At 57.1% G+C, this 24,856-nt stretch overlaps 1 protein-coding gene across 2 annotated transcripts in view; it reads left to right on the top strand.

The window, feature by feature from the left end:
• LOC122421712 (c-Maf inducing protein) overlaps positions 1-24,856 on the top strand; it is a 204,790-nt gene that overhangs the window by 162,076 nt on the left and 17,858 nt on the right. For both annotated transcript variants that reach the window (XM_043437945.1, XM_043437946.1), the window contains 6 exons: positions 2,298-2,339; positions 6,775-6,837; positions 8,255-8,335; positions 12,612-12,715; positions 14,162-14,266; positions 19,812-20,165. In XM_043437945.1, the coding sequence (XP_043293880.1) occupies positions 2,298-2,339; positions 6,775-6,837; positions 8,255-8,335; positions 12,612-12,715; positions 14,162-14,266; positions 19,812-20,165 (749 nt within the window). The remainder of the gene's footprint in view (positions 1-2,297; positions 2,340-6,774; positions 6,838-8,254; positions 8,336-12,611; positions 12,716-14,161; positions 14,267-19,811; positions 20,166-24,856) is intronic.

Raw genomic sequence — 24,856 nt, 5'->3', positions numbered from 1 at the left:
GCCCAGGGTCACTTGGATGAGGGGTGGGCAGGACCCAGGCCCAGGTCTGCCCCACTGCGAGGCTGATGGGGTGTTACCTGAACTGGTGGAGACTTTGGTGAGTCAGGGACCAGGCCCCTAGGGCAGCAGGGTGGGGAGTCGGCAAGTCATGGTTCTACCCTCAGGAGCTCACGGGCCTTACACAGGGAGCTAGGTCTCTCAGTGGGCTGACCTAAGATTAGCTCCCGTTTCCTAGTTAGGGATTGGGTGTCCTCAAGTGTATACAGAGCCTGGCTCTGTGCCTGATATGCGGGGACCAGTTGATAAATGCTCACATTTCTGTCATGGTGGGAGATGGCTATGAACTTGACCTTCAGCACCGTCAGCTGGATACGTAGAGGGGATGGCTGGAAAAGCAAGCGCTCCCCACTCCTTGCCCTTTTTTGTTTAGAGCATATGGACTAGATTCTTTGTTCTCTTTACTCAAGTTGCTGCCCAAGCCTCCTCCTCCTAAGAGGCTCCAGGCATCATCACCAAATTGGCCTAAAAGTGGGCAGGATCCTGAGAAGGGAGAAGGAGGACAGGCCTGTGAAAGCCAGCTTCCCCCGCCTCCCGGGCTTTTGTTAGGTCGAATGTGTGGAGGGGCCACTCCGTGTGGCATGCAAGTGTCCCCTCCAACGCAGTGGCTGTTAGTGAGCGCTCCCCACCCAGGGTCAGGAGGGGCCTCAGTGGAGAGAAGGCTCCCTGAGAAGGGCACGGGCTGTCACCGGCGGCGGGGACCAAAGAGACACACCCGTGCCTGCTGGAGACTCTCGCTGGAACCGTGCGTGGGGCGGCGAGGCCCGGTGGTCCCTTCAGTGCGCCCACGGCAGCCCGAAAGGGGAACTGGCCCTCGTGTGGCCCGAGGCCCCAGCTCAGTGGTGGGAGGTGGGAGCTCAGGGACAGGGCAGACGGGGGTCACAGCCCCCCTCCACCCCGTCATCCCTGCCGCTGGGCGAGCCTCTGGCTGTAGAACTTGTCACAGGTGCAGGAAGCGGGTGGAAGGAGTGTAGCGGAGCCCTGACACAGCGCCTGAGGCGTGGTGAGCAGAGCAGCGAAAGCCAGGCTTTTTACCTGCCCTTGGCTGAGAAACGGCTGGCGGCTAAAAATCTGCCATCCGCGGCTGCTCAGACTCCACCCACATCCACAGAAAGAAAAGGTGTTAGAGTCCAAGCAGTGTCCCGCCCCCCCCCACATGGTCTGGACCCTGAGCACATGGGTCAGGCGGTCGCCGTGGGAACCGGGATATTCCTGGCGCTCACCCCGCCTCCCTCGGGTGGCCAGCTGCCTGGACCAAAGCAGAAGGATAGCTCCTTCGCTTTTCCTTTGCTTTGGCTGGTGTAAACGTGTTGGATACCAGACACTCCTTAAAACCTGTTCAGCCCGTGGGGCTCCTTCCAGAATCCAGGGACCGTGTCAGTCTTGCCATTTACTGCCCAGTGAGGAGTTTGCATTATGAACACCTGTTGGAGAGAAAGAGTCGACACCAGTGAAAGTCTGCATCCACCGAGACGCTCAGAGCAGAACACACCAGGATGCTAGCGAAACAGACGAGGCTCTGTTTGGGTTTTCTCACTGTCTCTTATTTATTGGATATCTGTCCCTTTCCTCATTCACATCCTCATTCTTATACACAGGATGATGGTCACAGGTACCAGTTGTGTAAGAAAATTCCAGATGGGGAGGAGAGAAAAAAAAAACCCCTAAAAATCTAGCAAGTTTAATCCATTCTACTTAATACTTTTGCAGGTTAGTCGCTAGAATTTTAACATAGCTAAAACATCTTGGGCCAACATCATGGAACACTCGTGTTCCTTGGGATCCCCTGAAATACTTCTCGAAGACTGGCTGACAGAGAGTCAAGACCCAAAAGTGTCGTTTGACGTGTTTATCACGCACCTGCCTCCAGGCTTCCAGGTGGTGTGTGTCGCCATGAGAAGGGCCAAGCTCAGGTTTAAGCCCGAAGTGGACCCCATCTCTGGACGAAGAGACTGTCTCACTGAGGATTGACTCATCCGAGGGTGTGTCAGTCCACTGGTGAAACAGGGACTTGGAACTCCTCTCTGCCCCAAGGCTGTGTGTCCTCCTACCCCCCACTTCCTGACTGTGACTTTGATCAGCTTCTGATCTATTTAATTAAGAAAAAGTGACAACCGTCCTCTGTCCGAGAGGCTGAAAGCGGTTTTGAAGCCGTGTGGACCTTTGAGATACCAGTGTTTCATCTTACTAACCGTGCGTTCTGTTCTGTTTTCCTCCCGCTCTCCCTGCTCGCCCTTCAGAACACAAACTTGACCACCCAGGAGCACGAGAACATCATCGTGGTAAGTCCCGGGCGGCCCCCTCCCTCGCCCCCTCCCGTGCCCGCAGCCCTCCCCGGGTTTGAGTGAATTCCTCAAGCACCAGCGTCATCTACCAGCACGGCGGCCTTGCTCAGGTTTGTCCCTTCCGTCAGGCCAGACATGCCTCCCTCCTGTCTTTGCACATGTCAGAGCCCCAGCTGATGGGAGGGGGTGGTAATTATCAGTCTCTGAGGCTTGTAGCAAATGTGTCTTAATCACCTCCTCCTTCCTGAGTCTGCTGTACAGAGTCAGAGGCAGGAGATGGCAGAGACCATATAATGTATTCTCAGCCGTAACCCCATTAGCTGAAAGGTAAACTTGCTCTTTCTTGCCCTAGGACCTGTCTCCTAATTAATCCACACACAGAACCTGGATTTAATTCCCTCTGATGTGCAAAGTGAGGGATAGTCTCTGGGACTTAACTATGACTGTAAACGTGTTTTAGGTGAAACATCCTTCCTGGGTGATTCTAAGCTATGAAGTGTGACTCTCACCAGAGAGAAGAAAGAAAAGAAGTTGCCCCTTCTGGGCACCAGGCCCTGTGCTGTGTGTTTGAATTCATGGATAATGAAGACAGCCCCTGCTCCCAAGGAGTCCTTCATCTATTAAATGAGATCATTGCAAAGATAGAGGCTTGTAATCTGGAGAGTGGAGTGGTGAACTCACCTGGGAAAGAAGCCAGAGAGCTTCCTAGAGGCAGTGAGGTTCTGAGCTGGGTTTTGAAGGATCAATAGGAGTGTGCCAGATGAGGGAAACAGAGGAAAGTCTTTCCAGAGAGAGAAAACAAAGTGTGCACAGAGATTTTAAGCAACATGGGGTATTCTGGACGCTTCAGCTTTGCTGGAGCCTGAAACGTTAAGGCAGTAGAAGCAGGAAGGCAGAACTTGAAATGGAAGTGAGAGGCAGAGCTCTGTGTGCCTGGGAAAGGGTCTGGAACATTCGGCTGCCCAGGAGGTCCCGTGGGTACAGCCTTTGACACAAGGGCAACATCCCAGACACCATGCCCCTTTGAATTGCGTTTTAATCACGGAGCGTAGAGGCCGCAGCTTCTGTGGAGCCCCCACCGCAGAGTCACTCACCGCAGCTGCTCGCTGTGTGTCTACTCAGAATGTAGAGGTTTTCCCCACGCTCTGTCCTGACCACCCTTCACCTTCTCTTGCTAGAACAGGGGCAGCATCGACCTGGGCCTCCCCACCACCTCGTTTCTCTAGCATACTATCAATTAATAATTTAACTTAACAGACATCTGTTGACCCGTGAGGACAAGTATGTGCCAGATGCTGGCCTCTGTTCCGCCGACAGAGCTGCCATTGAGGGATTATTGTGTGCTGGGGGAACCTGGCAGATAATCCAGAAACCACGCAGTCTGGGCTGGAGATGCATCCAGGGAGTTAGGGGAGCACAGAGGGACTGGGAGGAAGATGACGGAGGACTTCAAGGAGGAGGTGAGGGGGCTGGAGTCCTAACAAGCGGATAGGAGGCTCCAGGGCACAGCAGTCCAGGGAGCCCAGCACAGGCAAAGGCAAAGAGGCTCTGTCTGTTGAAGCAGGCGGCGACTGAGCAAGGCGCTGGCGTCTTTCCCTCCCGGCTGGCGGCACCCGGGTCCCACTCTGCACCTTGTCTCCCGAAGCGGGGTCAGGGCCTTGGACTTGGGAGGAGCCTGGGAAAGGAATTTTGATCTGAGAAATCCGGGCTGCGTTTATACAGCTAATTTGGCCGGGCTGACCTCTTAATTGCACTGGGCTGAGTTTCCCTGCTCAGCGGGGAAGCCTGAGAACGGGAAAGAATGTGATCCCGAGGTCTGACCCTCAGCCCCCCGTTTTGCAGCCTCGCCCGCGTTCCGTGTTCTCTGTGACCAGTGCTATTAAAATGAGCACACGGCCTCCATCGCCTCCGTCCACTCCAGCAGTTACATTATCTGATCCGACCTGTTGACAGTCAGTCTTCTCCCCACAGGGATTGGTATTAGGTTTTTTTTTTTTTTTTTAATGTACTTAGTTTTCAGAAATACTTTCACAAGTAATTTGAGTTGGTTTTATTCAGCCCATCAGTCAGGCATCAGTGCTGTGGGTCACTGTTGGCCAGTAGCAGCTGGCCTGTCACGGGACAAGCGTGGACCTGGGGTCCAGACCCTGCCAGGGCTCCCACGTGCTGGTGAAGAGCGTGGGCTTAAAGCCGAGCATGGTTCGAGTTCAGAGGCGAGTGACCCTGGGCCAGCCTCATACCAGCTGAGACCTTGGGCAAATAATGAAGAGCTTTTAATTTTACTTAAAATATCTTTAAGATATTCTTTACTTCTATAAGAATTTCATGAGTATATTTTTAAAAACAAAAAAGAAAGATTTCATCCCATCCCAGCCCTGGGGCATCTCGGGGTGATAAACCCATACAGAGAGATACGGTTGTGTGTTTATATTTCGTTTTTAACATTAATGATGTGAAGCTGAATGTGTTGTTCTGTGTTTGGTTTGTTTGCTTAACAACATGTCTTGGAGATTCTCTTAAGCCCTCTCTTGCATGTCTCACCTGGGGTGTCTTGCCCTCGGCACTAGTGACGTATGTGCATGGATGGCTCTTGGTGATGGGGGCTGTCCCGCCCACTGTAGGACGTCACAGCGTCACTGGCCGCGACCCCCTGAATGCCAGTCACACCCCCCTGTCATGACAATCAGACTGTCTCCAGACATGCTAGTGCCCCCTGGGAGGGGGGCAGAGCAACCCCGGGGGAGAACCCCTGGTCTGCCCTGTACTCTATTCAGCTACCTTGACACTCTAGGCCTCAGCCTTCTCATCTGTGAAATGGGTGTGACCACACTGCCTTTCCTGCAGGGCTGCTGGAACAATTAACTGGGAAAGATTCCACAAGAAGCACCCTCCTTTTTAATAATATGATCTAAAATGCTCACTACTCCGTGACTGGGGCAGGGCTTGTAACAGCCTCCCCGCCCCTCTGTCTCTTTATCTATACAGTGGAAATCACTCCCATTTGACCTCACAGAGTTGTCCTGAGGCTCAAATGAGATAATAGCCATGGGAGCGTGGAGCCCCCGCCTGACACCCACTGTGTACGCTTAATCTGTTTCCACTCCTTCATTCTTTGACTCGTTCCTGTGAAGGGGGGACCCAGCCTGATGGAAGGGGCTGGAGCCAGGGGGCTCCATCCTGCCTCATGTTCCCCCCTCCCAGAGACCAGAGCGGGGAGCAGGCCTGAGGCCCAGGCCAGGACCCGAGGGCTGGGGGAGGCCCCGGCCCCTGCCCCTGCTGTGACCCGGCCTCTCCCATGTCACCCGCATGGGGAAGTGGAGCATCCCCGTCCAGCGGGCCGGGCACTGAGCTTCTGAAAGTGAGGTGCGGAGCCCAAACTGTGGGCCTGGCTTACTTGGGGTCACTGCCCCCTTTCCCCTCCTCTGGAGCTGTCCCCAGCTCCAGACGGAGCTTGTCTGTCCCCAGATGGCTTGCCTATATCCCGGTCCTGTGGAGAGCTCAGGCTGAGAAGTCGGCTGGTGAATAGCTCAGGTTCTTGGGTCACATTTGAGGGTTCAAATCTGGCTCCAGCACCTCCTAACCATGTGACCCTGGGCCGCAGACTTCACCTCTCTCAGGAAAGGGCAGGACGCACACCCGCCTCCCAGCGTGTAGTGAAGAGTGGGTGACGGGACACAGCCTGGAGCCCGGCACAGACAGGCGCCCCGTTACAGCGGCGGCTGCTGTGATGTTGCTCATGGTGTGCTGGTGTTATCAGCAGTGCAGTGATTGGTCCACGTGGCTGTGGGGGACGCCACGAGGGTGGTGGGCTCAGCCTCGCGGTCAGCTTGGAGCCCACCACCCCCTTCCCACACCGTGGGGAGAGCTTCCCGTGGTGATGGGCATGCCCTCTGTCTGCCCTGTACACGGCGGTGGCCGCTAGCTCCGTGGCACTGGTGAGCGCTTGAAATGTGTTTAGCACAACTGAGGAACTGTACTTTTATTGCCTTGAAAATTACTTTCTTGGGGCTTCCCTGGCAGTCCAGTGGTGGTTAGAACTCTGCTTCTGCTGCAGGTTCGATCACTGGTCGGGGAACTAAGATCCTGTAAGCCACATGGCATGGCTAAAAAAAAAAAGGTTTTCTCCCATGTCACTTAAAATGGTAAGATTCACACGTGGCCAGGGGCTTCTATATTGGACAGCACAGCCCCAGGCAAGTACAACCCTGGGCCCCATCTCCGCCTGGGGGTCAGCCTGCCCGTTGCCACTGTGAACAGAGCCTCAGTCTCCATGGCTTCGTCTTCCACTGAGGTGCTCACATAACTGGCCTTGTCTGCCCAGACAGCGACCGGGAGCTCGTGCTTTCCACTGTGAATCAACCCTCGTGTGTTGACACACCCCCTGCGATTCCTTCCAAGGGATTCCGACTGACGTGTGTTCCTCTTCTTCCAGGCAATCGCTCCTTTGCTGGAAAACAACCATCCACCACCCGATCTCTGTGAATTCTTCTGCAAGGTATGGCACCGCTGAAGCGGGGCTGTTTGCAGGAAGCAGCCTGTCTCCGTGTGTGCGCTGCGGGGGTTGGTTTTGCAAAATTTGCTGGAAACCCAAACTCAGACTCCTCCCTGAACAGATCAGGGCCCCAGACAGAGTCAGAGATGAGCCAGGCCCCCGTCTCCACCACACAGGTAGTAAGTGAGGCTCAGGGTCCAGACCAACAGGTTGAGGGGAGCACTGAGCTTTTCCTGGGAGTATCTTCCTGGCCGTCTTGAGAGAAGTTTGCAGCACATCTTCTGGCTCCTGACATCAGAGCTGGGCTTTTATTAGCCAGGGCTCCTGTGAGCACCAGCTGGCCCACAGTGGGAGCATGGCCATGGGGCTCCCTCAGCCGGGCAAACATTGGGGGGTTGGAGTGCAGGTGAGCTTGGAGGAGCCTCGGAGCAGGATCTCTGCTCCCAGGGATCCAGCGTCAGCCTCGCGGTGGGATTCACACAGAGTACACCCAGAGCACGTCGGGACCAGTCATCCTTCACTCGAGACTGCACCTCGGCGACCTGGGGGCTGGACCAGCAGGCAGTCCTGCTTGGTCCCTTGCCGGGTGACTTTTTAATGCAATGATCTGATGTCCTTGGACAGTCACTGGGCCTGGGTTTGCTGCTCGTCCAGCTCCCCGGTCTTCTTCCTGCCGACCCCCTTCCCCGAGTTCTTGGGTGTGTGGTCTGTATGCACCAGTGAGACAGGTGCGGCGTGGCCAGGCGGGCACTGAGGGCCCGCTAGTTCTTGAGATCTGGGGAGAGTTTGTTTGTCAAGGATTGTCCAGGAAAGCCCTGGGTTCTCATATCCCAAGTCCAGGCCCTCTGGAAATAGCGCCTTCAGGCCCCGGCAGGTTTAAATGTGTTGGAGCAGCGGGTCCCATCTGCTCTACCCGAGGGCCTTCAATTTCATTTTGAAAAACAAAACCCCATGCCAGTGAGATAAATACACCAAGAGCCTCGTGTGCCCTGCACATGGCAGCGAGCTTACTGTCAAAGCCCTCGACTAAAAAGTCACAGAATTTTTGAGATTCTCATGTCCAAAAACCAGCCTCCAATTTTCAAGAGACTCTTCCCATTGGACCTTCGTGCTAAAGAAATCTCACTCTGCTAAACAGGACTGTGTGATAGGACTGTCCTGTTAAATAGGGTTGTCTGTACCACCTGAAACAACTGCAGACTGTCAGATCAAAACAGAGAGCAAGCAGGAGGTCCCATCCCTACCCACTTCTCTTACTCTCCCCAAAGGGAACAGAAAGCCATACAGCAGTGTGGAGCAGGGGGTCCCAGGCAGCAGAGCTGGGCCCCCCGCCTCCCCCACACACCGTGGTCAGGGCTTCCGGGGGCCCCAGCTGGACCCTGCCTGGCTCAGCCCTGACTGTGCCCTGCTGTCTCCCCAGCACTGCAGAGAGCGGCCCCGGTCCATGGTGGTCATCGAAGTGTTCACCCCCGTGGTCCAGAGAATCCTGAAGCATAACATGGTGAGTTGCACCGGGCCCCCCTCCGCAGAGCCCGCCGAGGGCCACGAGCTTCCAGTCTGTCACTTTTCCCAAAAAACTGGGGGATGGGGCTGGCGGCCACGGGCCGGGGGACCGGACTTGGGATTGCAAGTCGGGGTCTGCGTGCAGCGTCCTGCTTGGCTCTGTGCTTTGCAGGTAAAAGGCAGCAGAAAGAATCTTTGCACAGTAAGAATGACAAAAATAACGTGGTTGGGAGAGAAGAGATAGGTCTCGTGTGTATAGCATCACAGATAATACCTGTGGAACCTTGGCCCTCGAGGAGGGGGCGTGAACCCCTCACTGCGTAGGAGGGGGCTGCCAGTGGCAGTGTCCCTGGAAGCGGGGAGCAGGGCCGTGCGGTGCAGGCCCTGACGGTCGTGACCTCAGCCAGCTGGGCGAGGTCAAGGTCAACAGTGAGAAGTCACAGTGTGGCGGGCACCCTTTGTGATGTGAGCAGGAGGGCCCCGGCCCACGGGGGTCTTTTCTCTCCAACCCTCCGCCTCTGTCTGATTGTGAGAAAAGCCTCAGACCAGTCCCAGCTGAGGAGCGTTCCACCCGACGGTCCTCCGAATGGCCAGGTGCTCAAACACAAGGAGAGTCCGAGAGGCGGTCACAGCCTCGAGGCCCCAAGGGACCTGACGACTCAGTGTCACAGGTGTTCAGGAGGGGATCCCAGGACAGGAAAAGGGCGTGCGTGAAACGCGAGGAGATCCGCGTCGAGTCTGCCCTGTAGTCAATTTTAAAAGCACAGAGGCAGCATTTCACTGCACACTCAGTGGTCCAGGCTCCCGTAACCCTCCAGCCCGTCTGCAGTCTCGCCTCGGTCCAGTGGGAACAGCCCTGGATGTGGTCGTTTTCTCCGCATTGCACGTGGGGAAACTGGGGCTGAGCAGGCTTGGCCGACTGGCCCCAGGACCACAGCTGGGAACCAGAACAAGTAACATCTGCTTGCAGGTGCCCATGGAGCGCCCCTCGGAGCCGGGTGACACTCCAGTGTATTGTCTCACGTGGCTCTCCAGATGGCCTGTGGCCTCCTGCAGACCAGGAGACCCAGAGAGTCCTGTGGGTCACTCTGGGACCCTGTGGGCAGGTGTGGAAACAGCTCTGAAGAAGGGTGACCTGCTCACAGTTTGATCTGGGAGGGCGCTTTCCTGCCTTGACACCAGGCCCCCAGAGAGGAGGATGCAGCCCACCCCCTTCCACAGTCAGGGTGGAAACGCAGGACACGTGTGCCACGCTCCCCCCACCCCCGTCCCATGCCCAGGGCAGACATCCTTAGTCAATCACAGCACTCGTCCTGCGGAGCCCAGAGTAGCATCGGAATCTTCCTCCAGGCAGCCACGAGCGTGGGCCCGTGCTGGCGCTGTGCGAATTCTCTCTGACTGACCGATGGCACACCGCCGTTGAACTGTCGCTTGTTTCAGAGCCCTCCTCTGTGGTTTGAGATGAACATGTTTTTCTTGTTTTTGGAACACAGGGGGTGGGTACCCTCCATCCAGTTTAGTCTCCAGGACTAAGAAAGAAACTCTGCTGGGGGGTGGGGGGTGGGGGCTGAGAGGGGTTCCGCCTGATTGGGGCTTTAATCACTTCAAGGGCACTCTCCGGCTTCAGCCAGCTGGGAGAAAAGGGTCCCTGACTGTTAACTTTAAAGTCACCGTGGATGTGGCGTGAAGTGAGGGCCACGCTGTCTTGGAGCCCAGAGCAAAGGTGCTGGAGTTCCTTTGGCAAAGGACCTCATCTCATCGCACTTGTCAGGGACAGAGCCAACCCCCAGGGCGTCCCTGGCCAGGGTCCACCCTCCTCAGGTACAGAAGCACTCAATAAGGGTTCTCTTAGGACGTCTGACTTCACAGGGGAAAACGTCAAAATTCAGGCAGCCTCCCAAGCTTTGACCATACAGCGTCTCCCTTATGTCTGGTTAGTTTTATGGGCCCGGAGTGTTGACCATGTAATTTTCTGGATAAAAATCAGAACAACTACAGGGCAGACCCAGAATTTATAGCGTCTGTTGTGGTCTGGCAGAGCCCGGGATCCCTCAGGCAAGAGCCCTCTCTTCATGTTTATAGAACTTACCCTCTGTGGTCCCAGCATCCAGGGATACTGTAAAGCTTCACAGTCCTGCTTGCTCTTGAAGTCTGCTGATTACACGCCGAACTGTGTGAGGAGAACTGTAGGCAGGACCGGGTCAGGAGTGGGGCCCTCCTGCAGGAGAGACGAATGTGACTGGCTCACGCCCCATGTGGGAAGCTCCACGAGCCTTCGCTGTCACCCCCGTAACACCCCCTAAAGCTCAGTGATCAGCCAGGGCACCGTTTGGGAGCTGGCATGGAGGGCCTGGTCACTCACTGGCCGGTGCGTGTGCCTAGCTGGCCGCCAGCCACGGACCTGTTAGCACAGTGCGAACCCTGACAGCTCTCCACCCCGTGTGCAGTGTCTCTCTTTCAGGGGGCACCGGAACGTTGGGGAAGTGGGGTGGGTCACATACCCACACACACCTGCCCCGTGGTGCTTTGGGATTCCTCGTCTGCAGTTCCTATACTGCGAGTGCAACTCTTGTCAGCATATCACGTGTCCCATCTCAGGGATGAGCAGACCAAACCCAGGTTAAGAATCCCAAAGAATGTTACTCCCTGGGCCGCAATGAAAATTAGATATGGAAGCAGTTGTTAAGTATGTTCTCCTGGAGATTCTAAACAGTGTGTTCATTGCATCCCTAAGAATGATCACAGTCCCTGTGCCCACATGCCACTTACTAGCGTGTTCTTTTAGACACGGTGGCAGGAAGATGTGGCCATGGTCCTAGTGGACCACTGGCTGATCTGACCTGCTTTCCAAGGGGAGCATGTTTGACTTTGCCAAAGAGGCAAGATGTCCCTCACCCATGTGTTCAAAGGCCACCAGACCAATCTATAATGTTAAAAATGAGCTTGACTATGCAGAAATCTAATAGCAGAGATGGTAATGGCAGTCATCTTTAGCAGGGCTTAATGGAAGCAGTTTTCATAGAATCATAAAACCTCATGGGTGGCAGGGTCCTGGAGATGAGTTCTTGCAGCCCTTGTTGACGGGGGGGCAGTGGGCCCAGGGAGGGCCCTTCTCCCAGGGACTGTGGGCGTCTACCTCAGTGTGAAAGCGCAGTCAGGCTTCAGGCAGGGGCCCCGTCTTCAGGCCCCGTGCACATGTGTGCACGTAGGTACATATGTGTGCACACACGCGTGCACGTGTTTAGATTCCTCCTGCACTTTCTCCGTGGCTTTTGCTTCCCTCCTCACGCAGAGGCGTAACTATAGCGGGCAGGATGGGAGGAGATGAGCCCCCACCCCTCGGGGAACCTCATTCAGCCCCTCCCTGCAGGTGCAGAGCCCTAGGTCGCTCTGGAAACCTGCTCTGTGAGCTGGTCGGAGGAGGTGGCAGGCCACGTCCTACCCTGAGCTCTTTCCCCAGGGCCCATGGGATCCATGAGATCCACAGGGCAAGTCCCCAGGGGCTCTATTTAGATTAGAGTTCTGGCCCAGGGTGCTTTTGGTTAAGTGGGTTCCCCTGAGTGGGGGCCGGAGAAGCCGAGGAGGCTGGAGACTGCCAGGCTCCCCCCTGCCCCGAGGTCATGCTGGTCAACCTCATTTTCACCCTGACCAGCCCTCCTGACTATTGGCACCCCAGCTCGTGGGTTTACAAGCCCAGCGACTCCGGGTCCCTAATGTGACATGGGATGGGGGGCAGTCCTTTCCTGGCCCACACTCGCCTCCCCCGCTCTTCACACTGGACACATGATTCCTCCTTCCTGCCCCACCCCTGTGGGGCTTAACCTGGACTCACCAGCCACCTCCCTGCACGCACTCCCCGTCCAGGGCACACACCTGCCTTCCAGGCCGCAGCGGGCCCAGAGTCCCTCAGGGGCTGCAGAAAAGGCCTTCGTGGTCACGGCTGGAGGCCGGCCGGCCGTCGGCGGGTCCCCACGCGGCCCAGCTGGGCTGTGTTCCCAGCACGTCTGGGTGGCACGCTGACCCCTGCCCCCATCGCAGAGTGGCCGACCAGTGCCAGGGACCGTCCTGTGCTAGGTCGTCTCCCAGCTCCGCGGGCAGCCGTGGAAGGGCATGAGCTTGGGCGTGAGCAGGCCCGTTCCTTCACGTGGAAGACGTGTGCGCTTCCAGGAGGAGGGCGTGGCTGGCGGCGCCCCGTTGCTCCCACACCCGGGGCAGAGTGGGACCGCCCACCCTTTCTGGTCTCCCCCAACCCCTGCCCTCTGCGCTCCCTGCAGGACTTTGGGAAGTGCCCGCGACTGAGGCTGTTTACTCAGGAGTACATCCTTGCCTTGAACGAGCTCAACGCGGGGATGGAGGTGGTGAAGAAGTTCATTCAGAGGTGGGTCTCAGCTGGGGCCCCTCCGCCCCTGGCCAGCAGGCCAGCTATCCCCGGCACCAGAACTGTGCGCTCTGCTGATGCTCGGAGAGGCCCTGCTGGCGTTCAGAGGCCCTAGGCACCTCATCTTCTACCAGGGTCTCCTGGGTCCTCTTGACCAAATACCATCTGAGGCACTCACTTGCTGTGTGACATCAAGTCAGTTACTGTACCTCTTTGATCCTCTTTCCTCTGTTATCTACCGGGATTGTTTGTGCAATTAATGAGATGATATCTGAGGAAGCCCCTAGCACAGTGCCTGATGGTCAGTAGGAACTCGGGAAATGGTAACCATCCTAAATGATAAGAGTATTGCTGGGGTGTGGGGAACCATCTCCTGGTAGCCCTGGAGAGTCCTCACCGGGGATCTGAACAGCCACCTCCCAAACTTGGCCTCGAGGAAGTCAGATCCTCTGATTCACTTCTGGTTTCAGGGTGGTAGGGGAAGGGGGGTTGTTTCGCTCTGATTTTTTTAAACTTTTCTCTGTGCCTCAGTTTCCTCATCTGTAAGATAAGGACTATGGCACTCACTTCATCCAGTTGTCGTGAAGACTCGGTGAACTCACACATGTAAACACCAAGAATGGGGCCTAAGTGTGGCAAGAACGTTAGTGATCACCGTCACAACTCTTCTCATTTTTTTAAGAAAATTGTGATAGCCTGATCAAGCCAGTTCCAAAAGCTACTCAGTACCTGGAACTCACAAAGCATTTCCAGACCCAGAGGACTGTCCTTCTGCCAGAGCCCTGGTGACCCCAGGGCCCCTTGCAGCACCCAGTCATGGTTTATGAAACTGTTTCCGGTCAGGCCTCTTAGCCCCAGCAGCCATGACATTTTTCCAGCAGTGTTTTGGGTATTATCCTCAGGCTCCAAACAGCACTGGGAGTGGGGGTACGAGACCCATTTTACAGATGAGAAAACAGGTGCAGAGATAGCGGTAGTAAGTAACAGTGGCTGGCATTTGCAGAGGACCATGTCCCAGACCCCATGCCAGGCCAGGGTGCCGATAATAACTTCTTTCAAAGCAGCCCACGTGGACAGGAAAATGAGGTGCTGTGAATACTCATTTACAGAACCACTGGGTATAAACGCGTCGGTCCCGGGCCGCCTGGCCCCTGTAGGCGACATCGTCCCCTGAATTAGAGAATTGGGTCCTGAAATGAGGAGCAGGCCGTTGTCCTCATTCCAGAGCTGAGGAAAGAGTGGAGAGTTTACAAGGCTGGAACCCAGGCTCCCTGAGCCCGGGGTCCTCGGCCCGGAGCTTGGCCCTCATGCCTGTGCACAGCGGAGCCCAGGACCCAGGTCCCAGGGTTGCCACCTGCCCGCAGAGGACTCGGGGCCGCCCCCCACCCCCCGCCGTGGGCGGTGCCCCCACAGCCGCCCGCTCACCGGCCCTCTGCTCTTTTCCAGCATGCATGGCCCCACGGGGCACTGCCCCCATCCACGGGTCCTGCCCAACCTGGTGGCCGTGTGCCTGGCCGCCATCTACTCCTGCTACGAAGAGTTCATCAACAGGTCAGTGCCCTCGGCCGTGGGAGGGCCCGGGTGGGCACGCTCTCTCCAGGGGCAGGGGTCTGCACACAGCTGGCCGGCCGGGAGGGTGGAGTGGCTTCCACTGGAGCCAGATGCGTCTGCCAAACCCCCTGGTGCCAGGGCCCAAGCCTAGGATGTGACTGGAGAAGCCGACACCGGAATCAGGGCTGGTGCCGCAAGGCCATTGTGTTGGCTCGACTTTAGGGACATGTGTCTATTCTGAAGATTTCTCAGCCTCTGGACTGTGTGACAGGAAGAGGGCATGACAGAGCCACTGTCCTGGGTCCCCCGGGGCTTGGGTGCATTGGCTTGTGAGGGAGCTAACCCCCCGAAGGCAGTGGGAGGGAGCCCGGGAGGCCCCTGAGTGCGCCCTCGGGGACCTCCCGGGAGACTGTGTGATGTTCTCAGAGCCCTCCCCCTGAGGAATGATGACGCCAGGGTGGGTAGTTACCAGCTCCCATTCTTCCTGAGTTGAGGTTGGCTCCTAGGATGCAGTGACGTGGATGCCGTTAGTCGTATGAACTTTGTATGGTGATCTCTGGGGTCATGAGGGCGCAGATGGCATCTGCTGCAGCGGCCCTGTGCAGTTGTTCAAGTGGTGCACTGCACAACTCCGAGAGGGCCAAATTGTGTCAGGGCTGCTGTGGAAGGGCGTAGTAAGTAACAGTGGCTGGCCACCACAGCGATACATTTCAGTCCTTAAAGAAGAGGCAGTGGAACATCATGAGTGGAAAACCTGAGTGAACTGGGCAACGTGAAGATTTCCTGCCGGTCATTCCCAAGTGCCTGTTTCACGCTCCACAGCAGCTTATGTTTTTTTTTTTTAAAAAAGAGGAGGAGGTTGAGAGGAGTACACGGCCTGTACAGCCGTCCTCAGCTTCCCCGTGTACACACATGGTCACGTGCCCTTGGCCTCGCACCCTGCACCCCTGGAATTGATCTGCATGCATGTCAAACTCAGGCCACCCCAGGAAGTAGGAGGAGCATCAGGAGTGTCGCACACTCTCAGGCTCCTCTTGCTCCCGAAGCCTCTGACTCATCTCGCCCTCCCCGGCTCACTCCGAGGACACCTGAGCTGGGACTCAGGTCTCGGGCAGGAGCGGGAAACGGCACCTCCCAGAGTTTTCCGTCTGTCTCCACGGCTCTGCCCGGGTGCCCTGGAGCAGGGATTCCATGACTCAGGGAGGAGAATGGAATCTCTCCCCCAGATCCCCCCCAGGAGAAAGAACCAGAATTACAAACCACGCACACTGTTGTACAGGTAAGGACCTGAAGACAACAATGGCCACCTTCATCCTTCTCTCATCCTTTCTCTCTTTTTTGTATTTTTTGGGGGGTCTTTTTGGCTGTGCCACACAGCACACGGGATCTTAGTTCTCTGACTAGGGATCGACCCAGGCCCCTGCACTGGGTGCGTGGAGTCTTAACCACTCTTCCCACAAGGAGGTCCCCTGTCCTTCCAACACTCATTTAGCGAGGGTCCATGGTGTGCCAGGTGTTGAAGCCACAAAAGTGAAGCAGCCAGTCTCCCACCCTCCCAGAGTGGCTGGTGAAACAGTGGACGGAGGGGCGGTGAGTAAGAAAGCGAGCGGTGAGGTCAGGGCTGTGATGAAAGAAGCCAGAGGCATAACTCACGTGGTCTGCAACCCCGGGTGCACGTCAGTCACCCGAGAAGGCTCTACAAACTGAAGCCTGCGTGAAACTGAAGGGTAAGGTAAACCCTGGAACGCAGCTCCTCATCGCTGGGGTACCTCCATCAGAAGACAGGTACGAGAAGGTTTATAGCAGCGTTGTCAGTCACAGCCCCAAACTAAGATCTGCCTCGAGCCCAGCATCCAACGGCAGCCACGCGGATAAGCTGTGGTCTGTCACACGGAGGAACGCTGCAGGGAAGCGAGAAGGCGCGAACCAGTGCAACTGGCAAGCCGGGAATTCATCTCCCAAACACAATATGGAACAGACGAAGCCATAGAGTGTAAATCTTGTTCCTTAAAGTGCAAGAACAGGAAAACAAGTCTATGGTGATAGAGGCCAGAATAGTGGCTGCTGGCAGGTGGGGAGTTAGGCATGAGACGAGCTTCTGGGTCCTCAGGAACGTTTCACGTCTTGACCTTGGTGGGTGGTTCTCAGCTGGGGGCAACTTTGACCCCCCAGGGCATATCTGGCCGCGTCTGGAGACATCTTGGGTTGCAGAAGGAGGGGTGCTGCTGGAAGAGTGCGTAGAGGTCAGGGATGCTGCTGAACTCACTGCCATGCATGGGGCAGCCCCCCACCCCCACCCCCCCCAGGAATTACCTGAACTGTCTGGGAGCAAATGTCAGGTATGGAGGAAGCCTGGTCTGGTGGCTGTTACACCAGGGAACTTGTGACAGTCACAGAGCACTGCGCCTGAGATCTGTGGACTCTCCTGGACTGAAGTCACCCCAGGGGTATGCTGGAGCCCACAGTCAGGGATGGCACATTGGCCGTTGAATCCAGTCATGGTGGGACTGTTTACTCCAAGAAAATTGGTAGGCACTACCCCTCAGGGCTTCTATTCTGCAGAATTGGTTGTTAGGTATTTACCAACGTCCCACTGGTTATATCTTTAAAAAGAAAAAGAAGAAAGGGTACCTGGGCCCCACCCACTGCAACTCTGATTTAATTGGAATGCCCCTGGCATCAGGTTCTGTTTGGTGTTTTGGTTGTTTTTTTTTAACACTTTAGGCAAATGGCGTGTGTGGCCAGAGCTGAGAACCCCTGCTCTAGGGGAAAGAGAGGAAGGGGTTCTGCGGAGTGGTGATGCTTAAACTGACACGTCCTGGCTGTCAGCAGGGCTGGAGGCTGGACAGGAGGACCCAGGCAGGGGGACTGGCAGGCGCCCAGGCCTGGCGGGGCAGGTGGGCTGGCCAGTGGTCACGTGTTGTCTGTCGGTGGTCCTTAAGTGCCTGCTTCACAGTGCCCTGCACGGCTTATTTCAAATGCACACTCCTGGACGCCACGTCTCTGGGCCAGGCCTGGGAGTCTGCATTCTTGGCAAGCTCCATGGGGGATCTGCTTCAAGTGAAAGGCCCCTGAAGGGAAGGTAGAGAGGGAAACTGAGTGTGACCCGAGCAGACAGGGAAACTGAGTGTGACCCGAGCAGACAGAGGCACAGGGGCGGAAGACCAGGTTGGAGACGAAGGCCAGGCCGCGGAGGGACTGCGCTGCTGAGCGTTCCCCACCGCCCACGCCGAGCTGCTCCCGGGGTCCTCCTCCCAGGCCCGCTTGCCTGACAGGCCCCCAGGACCACTGATGCCGCTGGTCGGGGACCACTCTTTGAGTCGCACGGCTGTGCCTGCCCTAGAGGTTTTCTTCTAAGGGCATTGTAGTCACCTATGGGTTTTAAGTAGACAAAGGACTTAATGTCCGTTTCCGGAATCCCCTCTGGAGTCCCCTCTGGCCGCTGCTGCAGAAGCCAGGCGTGACCTTAGGGATACCATTAGGCTGCGGTTGCAATTCGGTGCCCAGGGTGGAGGCCTGGGGAGGGTGAAGCGGGCCCTGGTATCCTCCCCAGCCCACACGGGCGGCTCCAACTCCCCGCTCAAGACAGCCCAGCGTCGGAGCCCAAAGTAGTGTAGGTTCTGAGAGCAACCGTAAGCGCCTCCAGGAAGTCACGTCGTGGGCTGCGAGACCTTTCCTGGGCTCAGGTCCACCCACCCTGCTGGTCAGTCCCTGGAAGATAAAGCCCCACACCGTCCTCCGGGCTCATCCACAGCGCTCTCAGTGGGTACACGATGTCCTCATACACAAAAGAACAGACAAGCTGACCCAGGTTAGCGTAGCTCGCTGGAAAATCACCCAGTCTGAGCCAAACAGCCTTGAAAATCCACTCCTAAATCCCAGCAGAGGCGGAGGGGATGGAGCTGAGCCTTTGGGTAGCAAGTCGGCTCTGAGCCCCTGGAGTCAGCTAGCACGCCTCCCCCACCAGACCACACACAGTTTTCCATGAGCCATAGAATTCTTGGACTTCAGCTCAAGGGTTTTGTTTTTTTCCGCAGCAAAGCTTAGAGTGTATTTATCAAACATCCTTGGTGGGCTCTGCTCAGACCCGGCTCGTGGCATGTGCTAGACCATTTAGGCCCTCCCAACACGGTGGGTGTGCATTCTACGCCCGGCCCACGTGCACAGGGAGCGTGCACGTCTCTTTGGACACATAGCCGCATGCGTGTGGCCCATTTAGGGAGGGTTGGGACGAGCAGCTGTTTGTGGTCACATCATTGTGCTCTGAGTCCCTGAGAGCAGCAGCCTCAACCTTGACAGCACACACAGGGAGCCCCAAACCTTACTGGTGTCCGGACGCCACCCCAGAGGTTCCAACCTAATGGGACCTCAGGATGTTTAGCAGTGCCCCAAGGGACACTGGTGTCCAGCCAGTGGTGGAGAGCTCTGGTTCAGGGGCAGGAAGGGTGGGAACGGCAGGTGGAGGAAATCAGGGAAGACTTCTTGGAGGAGGAGGACCTGCATGGGCTCATCCTGGGTCTTAGAAGTGCAGGCAGCAACCTGGTTTCACATCCCAGCCCCGCACCACCACCACTAACAAGCTGTGTCATCTGGGTAGTCATTTGACCTCTGGTAGCATCTTTTCTCATCTGTAACGTGGAGAGTAATTCCTTCTCTTCAGAGATATCTGAGAATGTCTGAGCAAGAAAGCGCTCGGCACGGTGCCAGCCTAGGGGCACCAGCAAAGGACGCCCACTGCTGGAGTTCCCTTCGTTCTGAAGCGCCACCTCGCAGCATTTGGAAGCACTCAGGGAGGGGGCGTTTTACCCCGACGACTCTCTGACAGGTCCTGCCATAAAGAGGCCCGGCATTTCCCACTGACGTGTGACCTCAGTGATGCCACAGCGCCCTTTATGCAGCTGACACCCATTAACCCTCTGCACACCCGTCATTCCTCTAGGCAGTGGAGAGGCTGTTCTGGGGACTTAGCCAAGAGTGGTGGGGTGCTGCAGACAGGAGCAACCTGCGGACCACAGGGGACCAGAATCTGAGGTTTGGGCTCCCTTGGAAGGGGGTTGCCCGGTGGACAGCAGAAGCTGAGCTTTCTCAGCCGGCAGGGATGGGACGGCAGTGGTGGGGCTTGGGGCTTGTCCTGGGGACCTTATGGCCTCAGCCAGAGGGAACAGTTAGACCACAGGAAGCAACTGGAAGCCAGATCACTAGGAGGTCTCCAAGGTGTGTCCAGAAGGCGTCTCGGTGGAGGTGCACGTCGAGGTCCTAACGGGTCAGTAGAGAGATCAGCATTCACTTATTCACAATCATGTGTCAACCGCCTGCTCCGTGTGGGGATGCCGGCACGCGCCTTAGCGACAGGCAGCCCGGTTCAGATGCCATCTCTACCTCTCCGTGTCTGCAGGCCTTGAGCGGTCCTGTGTGCTCGCTGGTGGGTGGGAGCCGGCCACCACCCGATCCGGGGTCGCCGGGGGCACTGAGTGGGTGCAGCCCCGCTTGTAATGTCCAGGACCCCCCGGGGCTGCACTCACGGCCCTCCCCGCCTCTCCCACAGCCGCGACAACTCCCCCAGCCTGAAGGAGATCCGGAACGGCTGCCAGCAGCCCTGCGACCGGAAGCCCACCTTACCTCTGCGCCTTCTGCACCCCAGCCCGGACCTGGTGTCTCAGGAAGCCACGCTGTCCGAGGTGCGGCTCAAGTCGGTGGTCGTGGCCTCCAGCGAGATCCACGTGGAGGTGGAGCCCGCCAGCACTGCCAAGCCGGCGCTGACGGCCAGCGCGGGCGACGACAACGAGCCCAACCTCATCGACTGCCTCATGGTCAGCCCTGCCTGCAGCACCATGAGCATCGAGCTGGGCCCGCAGGCCGACCGCACGCTCGGCTGCTACGTGGAGATCCTCAGGCTGCTGTGAGTGACCCTGCCGGCCGGGCGCCTGTGGGGGGGGCTGAGCGTGCACATGCATGAGTGTGGGTGCACAGGGTGCAGATGTAGGGCGTGAGGGCACAGGTTTGTGGGGGTGTTGGGAGTACAGGCCGGGCTCTGTGTGTGTGTGTTTGTCTGTGGGCCTGGACACGTGTATCAGGCGTGGGCACAAGCACAATGTCCACACGTGTGTCCAGGAGTCTGAGAATGTGTGAGTGCACACTCCTGCCCAGGGTGTGCTGCAGCATGCAGTAGCCGAGTGTGTCTTTGAGTGTGTGGACACCTCTGCGTGTGTGTAAGGTGTAGGCTCATTCTGAGTTTGTGATTGTCCTCGTGTGCGTGTGAGTGCCTTTGGATGTATGAGGGCATGACAGTGTGTGAGTGGCTGCCTCCGTGTGTGTGTGTGACTGTCTGCATAGACGAGCTGGATCTGGGTTGGAGGTGGATGTCTCTAAGGGGCCGATATGTGTGTTTCAGGTGCATGTACACAAGTGTCTGGGTGCTTGTGCTGCTTCTGTGCATGTGTAGCTCTTGAGTGCTCATGTGTGGGTGTGAACACTTGTGCACAAGAGCTGGAGTGAGTGTGTGTTTCTGTGTATGTGTGCAGATGTGCCCGTGAGCCAGCATGTGACTGTGTTGTGTGATCCACTCGTGCTTCATGTGCGTGGTGTGTACATGGTGTTGTGTCCCGTAGCCTCATCTGGTGGGCAGGGAGCAGCATGCGGCGCAGTTGAGGGTCCGCATGCCTGGCTCATGCGAGGAGCCCTGGGCAGGAGCCAGGAGACCCGTCTGCTCTGGGTGGTGCTTCTGAGCTGGGTGCTCCGGGCCGTGGGTACCCCTCCCTGAGCCCCGTGGTGTCTGTGAGGGTGAGCACATGCATGCATGCACAGGCACACACACACACCTGTGCACACAGATACACGTGTGTGTGCACAGGCGCACACATGCCTGTGCATGCAGATACACATGTGCACACGCATGCCTGTGCACATACATGTATACCTGTGTGTGCACATATGCATACATGTTAAGCAGTGGCTTCTCGTGCTTGGAGGCGACTGGATGCAGCCCCCTCAGACTCTTCCTCAGCCCTTGCTTTGGCCCCAGAGAGGAGGCAGGTGTCTCCCAGGACTCAGCCCAGCCTGGCTCATGGTTCTGGCAGCCAAGGCCAGCCCAGAGTGCATGTGCATTTAGCAATGCTCCCACCCAAAGCAAATCCCAGATTCTGCCCAGAGAGCATCCCCCAGAACGCATCTCAGTTTGAGGCTGAAGAACTGCCCACTTCCTCCTGGGGTGGCAGTCAGCCCTCTGAGGGACAGACCGGCCGCGGTCCCATCTCTTCCTCCGGCCGGGCCCTGGTCTCCTCCCCAGACCCCTGAGTCCGACTGTTTTCTGCAAACACCTGGAGCTCCCGGGCCTTGCGGTGGCCCAGGCCCTGACTCATATTTCTCATTAAGCGCTAAGGGTTTGAGTTTCATCATGCAGTTGACACTCATTTTTTTTTCCTTCTTTGTAAACACATTCATGAATGAAGACTCTGTTCTTCCTAATCTGCTTCCAGACCTCCTGCCTGCCTGCGCCGCCCAGCTGCCAGGTCATGGGTGGGGGTCGGGGGGCCCGCTGGGCGGTGTTCCTGACCACTGCTCGGAGCAGCCCCTCCCGCCGAGCCTGGGGGTCTCCACGAAGCAGGGTGCACACCTCCTGAAGCCCTTGTCACCATGGGGGAGCTCAGAGCATGGTCAGGCCTGGTTACTCCTCCTCCTGGCTGCTCTCCTCCGCTAACTGCTGCCTGCTTGAGTCACTGGCCCACCGGAGGGCGTCACGTCTGTCAAATCCGCAAACCCCAGCAGCTCAGGGCACTCCAAAGTATGATCCGTTGGAAAAAGCACAGATTCAGAGCCAGGCTGTTGGGCCCAGGGGCTGGGGATGTCCGTGTCAGCTTGTGACCGTGGGCTGGTTACCTGCCCTCTCTGAGTCATAGCTGCCTCCAAGCAGAGAAGGCACAGGTCTTCTCAAGGCGTGGGTACAGCACAGAGCAAGTACCCCCCAGGCATAAATACTGGGCAGGTGGGGGTTACTGTACTTTCAGTAACAACAACAACTGTGTTTCCTCTATTTTAAGGTACTGTTGGGACTGAGACACATGATCTATTTAATAACAGCACTTTGGGAGGAGAAAAAAAATTGGGGGGATTCAGTGCAGGCTCAGTTTGCAAGAAATGTGCATCTGAGAATTGAGGAAGTGCGGCCACAGGACTTAGTCTGCGGTGTTCTCGGGGCCTCGGTTTTCTCATCCATAAAGTGGGTGTTTTCCTCAGAGGGGAGAATTCAGGACTTGGTGAAAGTAGACCGCTGTGGTCAGTAGGACGGCTCCCTAGATGAGAGTCATGTGTAGACAATGGAGGGACAGAGGCTCTCGTGTGAAATTGAGGGGTCTTGTCAGCACATTGTGGGGTCCAGAGAAGCCCTGCTCAGAGCCAGGGCCCAGCCTGGCAGACTGCAGCCACAAGGAGCAGGCACCTCTCTATCCTGAGAGTGGGCGAGGGTCCTGGTTAGTGCCCTGCCCACCAGAGGGCCTGCAAACCGTGAGAGTCTGACACCTTCAGAAAGGAACATGTGCCACAACCAGCTCCCCGGAGACTCTTGCAAAGAATTGCTCCCAGCACAGGTCAGGGCTGACACTGAAATCACCGTGGTGTGAGACCCAGGCTGGGTGGGACAGTGGGACTTGGGAACATGGACTTGGGAGTCAGACAGACCAGCTTTGGCCTCTAGTCATCTGGAGTCTAGCTCTTAACCTGCTGGGCACGTGCAGTTCACACATTTATGTATCCATTTCTCTATGCATTCTTTCATCAAACACTGACTGCACACCCAGAGGGGCCGGGTTCTGTGCTAAATGCCGGGGCCCCTTTGCTGGAAGCCTCTGAGTCTAAGTAGTTCCAAGTGCTGAAAGCAGTGGCATCGCCCAGTGCGTTGGAGCGTGGGAATCTCTAGGCACAAGCGTGGCGGCAAGCCGAGGGACACCCTTCTGTCCAGGAAGAGAAAAGCTGCCGTCACGAGGGCTAGATGGGCACGTTGGCCATTTTCTCATCAGCTCGAATCGGTCTGCCTCCTTATTACTTTTGCAAACACCTGGATTTTGAAAGGCCTCATTGGGCTGGGGTTCAGCTGGAAGATGCCTCACCCCTCTGGGGCCCTTAGGGAAAATGCAGACGGATTTGGGGTTGTTCTAGTGACCGAGAAACATACTGGTGACTAGAATGTAGAAGGCAGGCGCTGGGACATGGCCCAGGACAGCCCTCCTCGGTGAAGAACTTGCTTGGTCAGACATGTTGGATGGTACAGCTCTGCCGAGGGAAATGCCAAGGGTTTGATGCGAGGAAGTGGGGAGACTGGAGACCCTGGCAGATAGGAATGACTGAAAAAGCCTCCAGCAGGCTGAGAGATGGAGAGGGGGGCTGTAAGAGGCGAGGGGCCAGGATGAATCCACAGTCTGATGTGGCTCTGGAGTGCAGTGGACTGGAGCCCAGCCAGCATCCTCTGTCCTCACGAGGGTCCCCGGGCCCCAGACTCGAGCACTACCAGCTCACCCTCCACCAGCCACTATCCTCCCAGTGGGACTCAGGATAGGGAGCTGGGTTCCCCAGGGGGCAAGGGTGGAAGGACCTCCTCCTTGGTTTCACATCAGTCTGCATGGGGTCCAAACTTCCTCCCCTATATCCAACTCACGATACGCTTTAGGACTGCGAGTCTGCCTCGGTTTCCCAGTTGTGAACTAAGGATGGTCCTCCTGGTCAGTGTGTTCCGGCCCCCAGGGCTGCCTTGAGAATTCAGTGAATTCCTGCGTGCCTCGTGTTGGCCACAGCACTTGGCACCTGCAGGCTTGTGGCAAGGACGGGTACCCGGGCCCCACAGTCAGCATCTCTGCATGTGGGCTTCTGGAGAGGGTTTTAGATGTTGCCGGCAGAGCAACAGTAATTCACATCTTTACTGTGTGCGCGGTGTACGTGTTCGAGTAGGTGGACCCGTCTGTTTGGAACCTTGCAGATACAAGTTCCTGGGGCTCGTGGCCGCTCTGTAGAGTCCAGACGCTCCCTGGTGCACCCAAGGCCAGTGGATCCGCCCGCAGCCCGGGAAGGTCCCCGGTGGGATGACGGGGCCGAGAACGGGGCTCCGTCCAGGTCGCCAGGCGCAGGGATAACGGCCACTCGTTCCTCACCTTGGGTTTTAATCCCCAGGTCAGCTGGTCGGCCTGTTGAGGGAGCAGATACTTGTGCATGTGACGGCAGGAGCAGGGCAGGGCGAGTCCCCCGACACACCCTCCTGGCACCCTGGTCTGCCTCGCCCCAGGTGCTCTGCTCATGGTCCTCCAGGCAGGCCATGGACCTCCCACTGGTCCCCCAGGCCTCGCTCTGCCCTAGTTCACCACCCCCCTCGGAATCCCTTTGAGAACCCCCTCCCACCCCACCCCAGGGAGCCACCCTCCAGGGTGTGGCTGTGTGAGACCAGGGTCGGACGCTGCGTGCAGGCTGCCGTTAGGACCAGGCCTGCCTGACCCAGACCCGTGTGCTGGGGACCCGGCTTCTGAGAGGCTCGTGTGGCCCCAGTTTCTCTAGCTGGGGTGTCTTGCCAAGCACCTTGTCCAGGGAGCAGCGCAGAGCCCCGGTTTCACA

This window comes from Cervus canadensis, chromosome 18 (assembly GCF_019320065.1).
Source record: "Cervus canadensis isolate Bull #8, Minnesota chromosome 18, ASM1932006v1, whole genome shotgun sequence".
Classification (NCBI taxonomy): domain Eukaryota; kingdom Metazoa; phylum Chordata; class Mammalia; order Artiodactyla; family Cervidae; genus Cervus; species Cervus canadensis.
The sequence above is the reverse complement of the archived record's forward strand: the minus strand, read 5'-3'. Positions and strand labels throughout refer to the sequence as shown.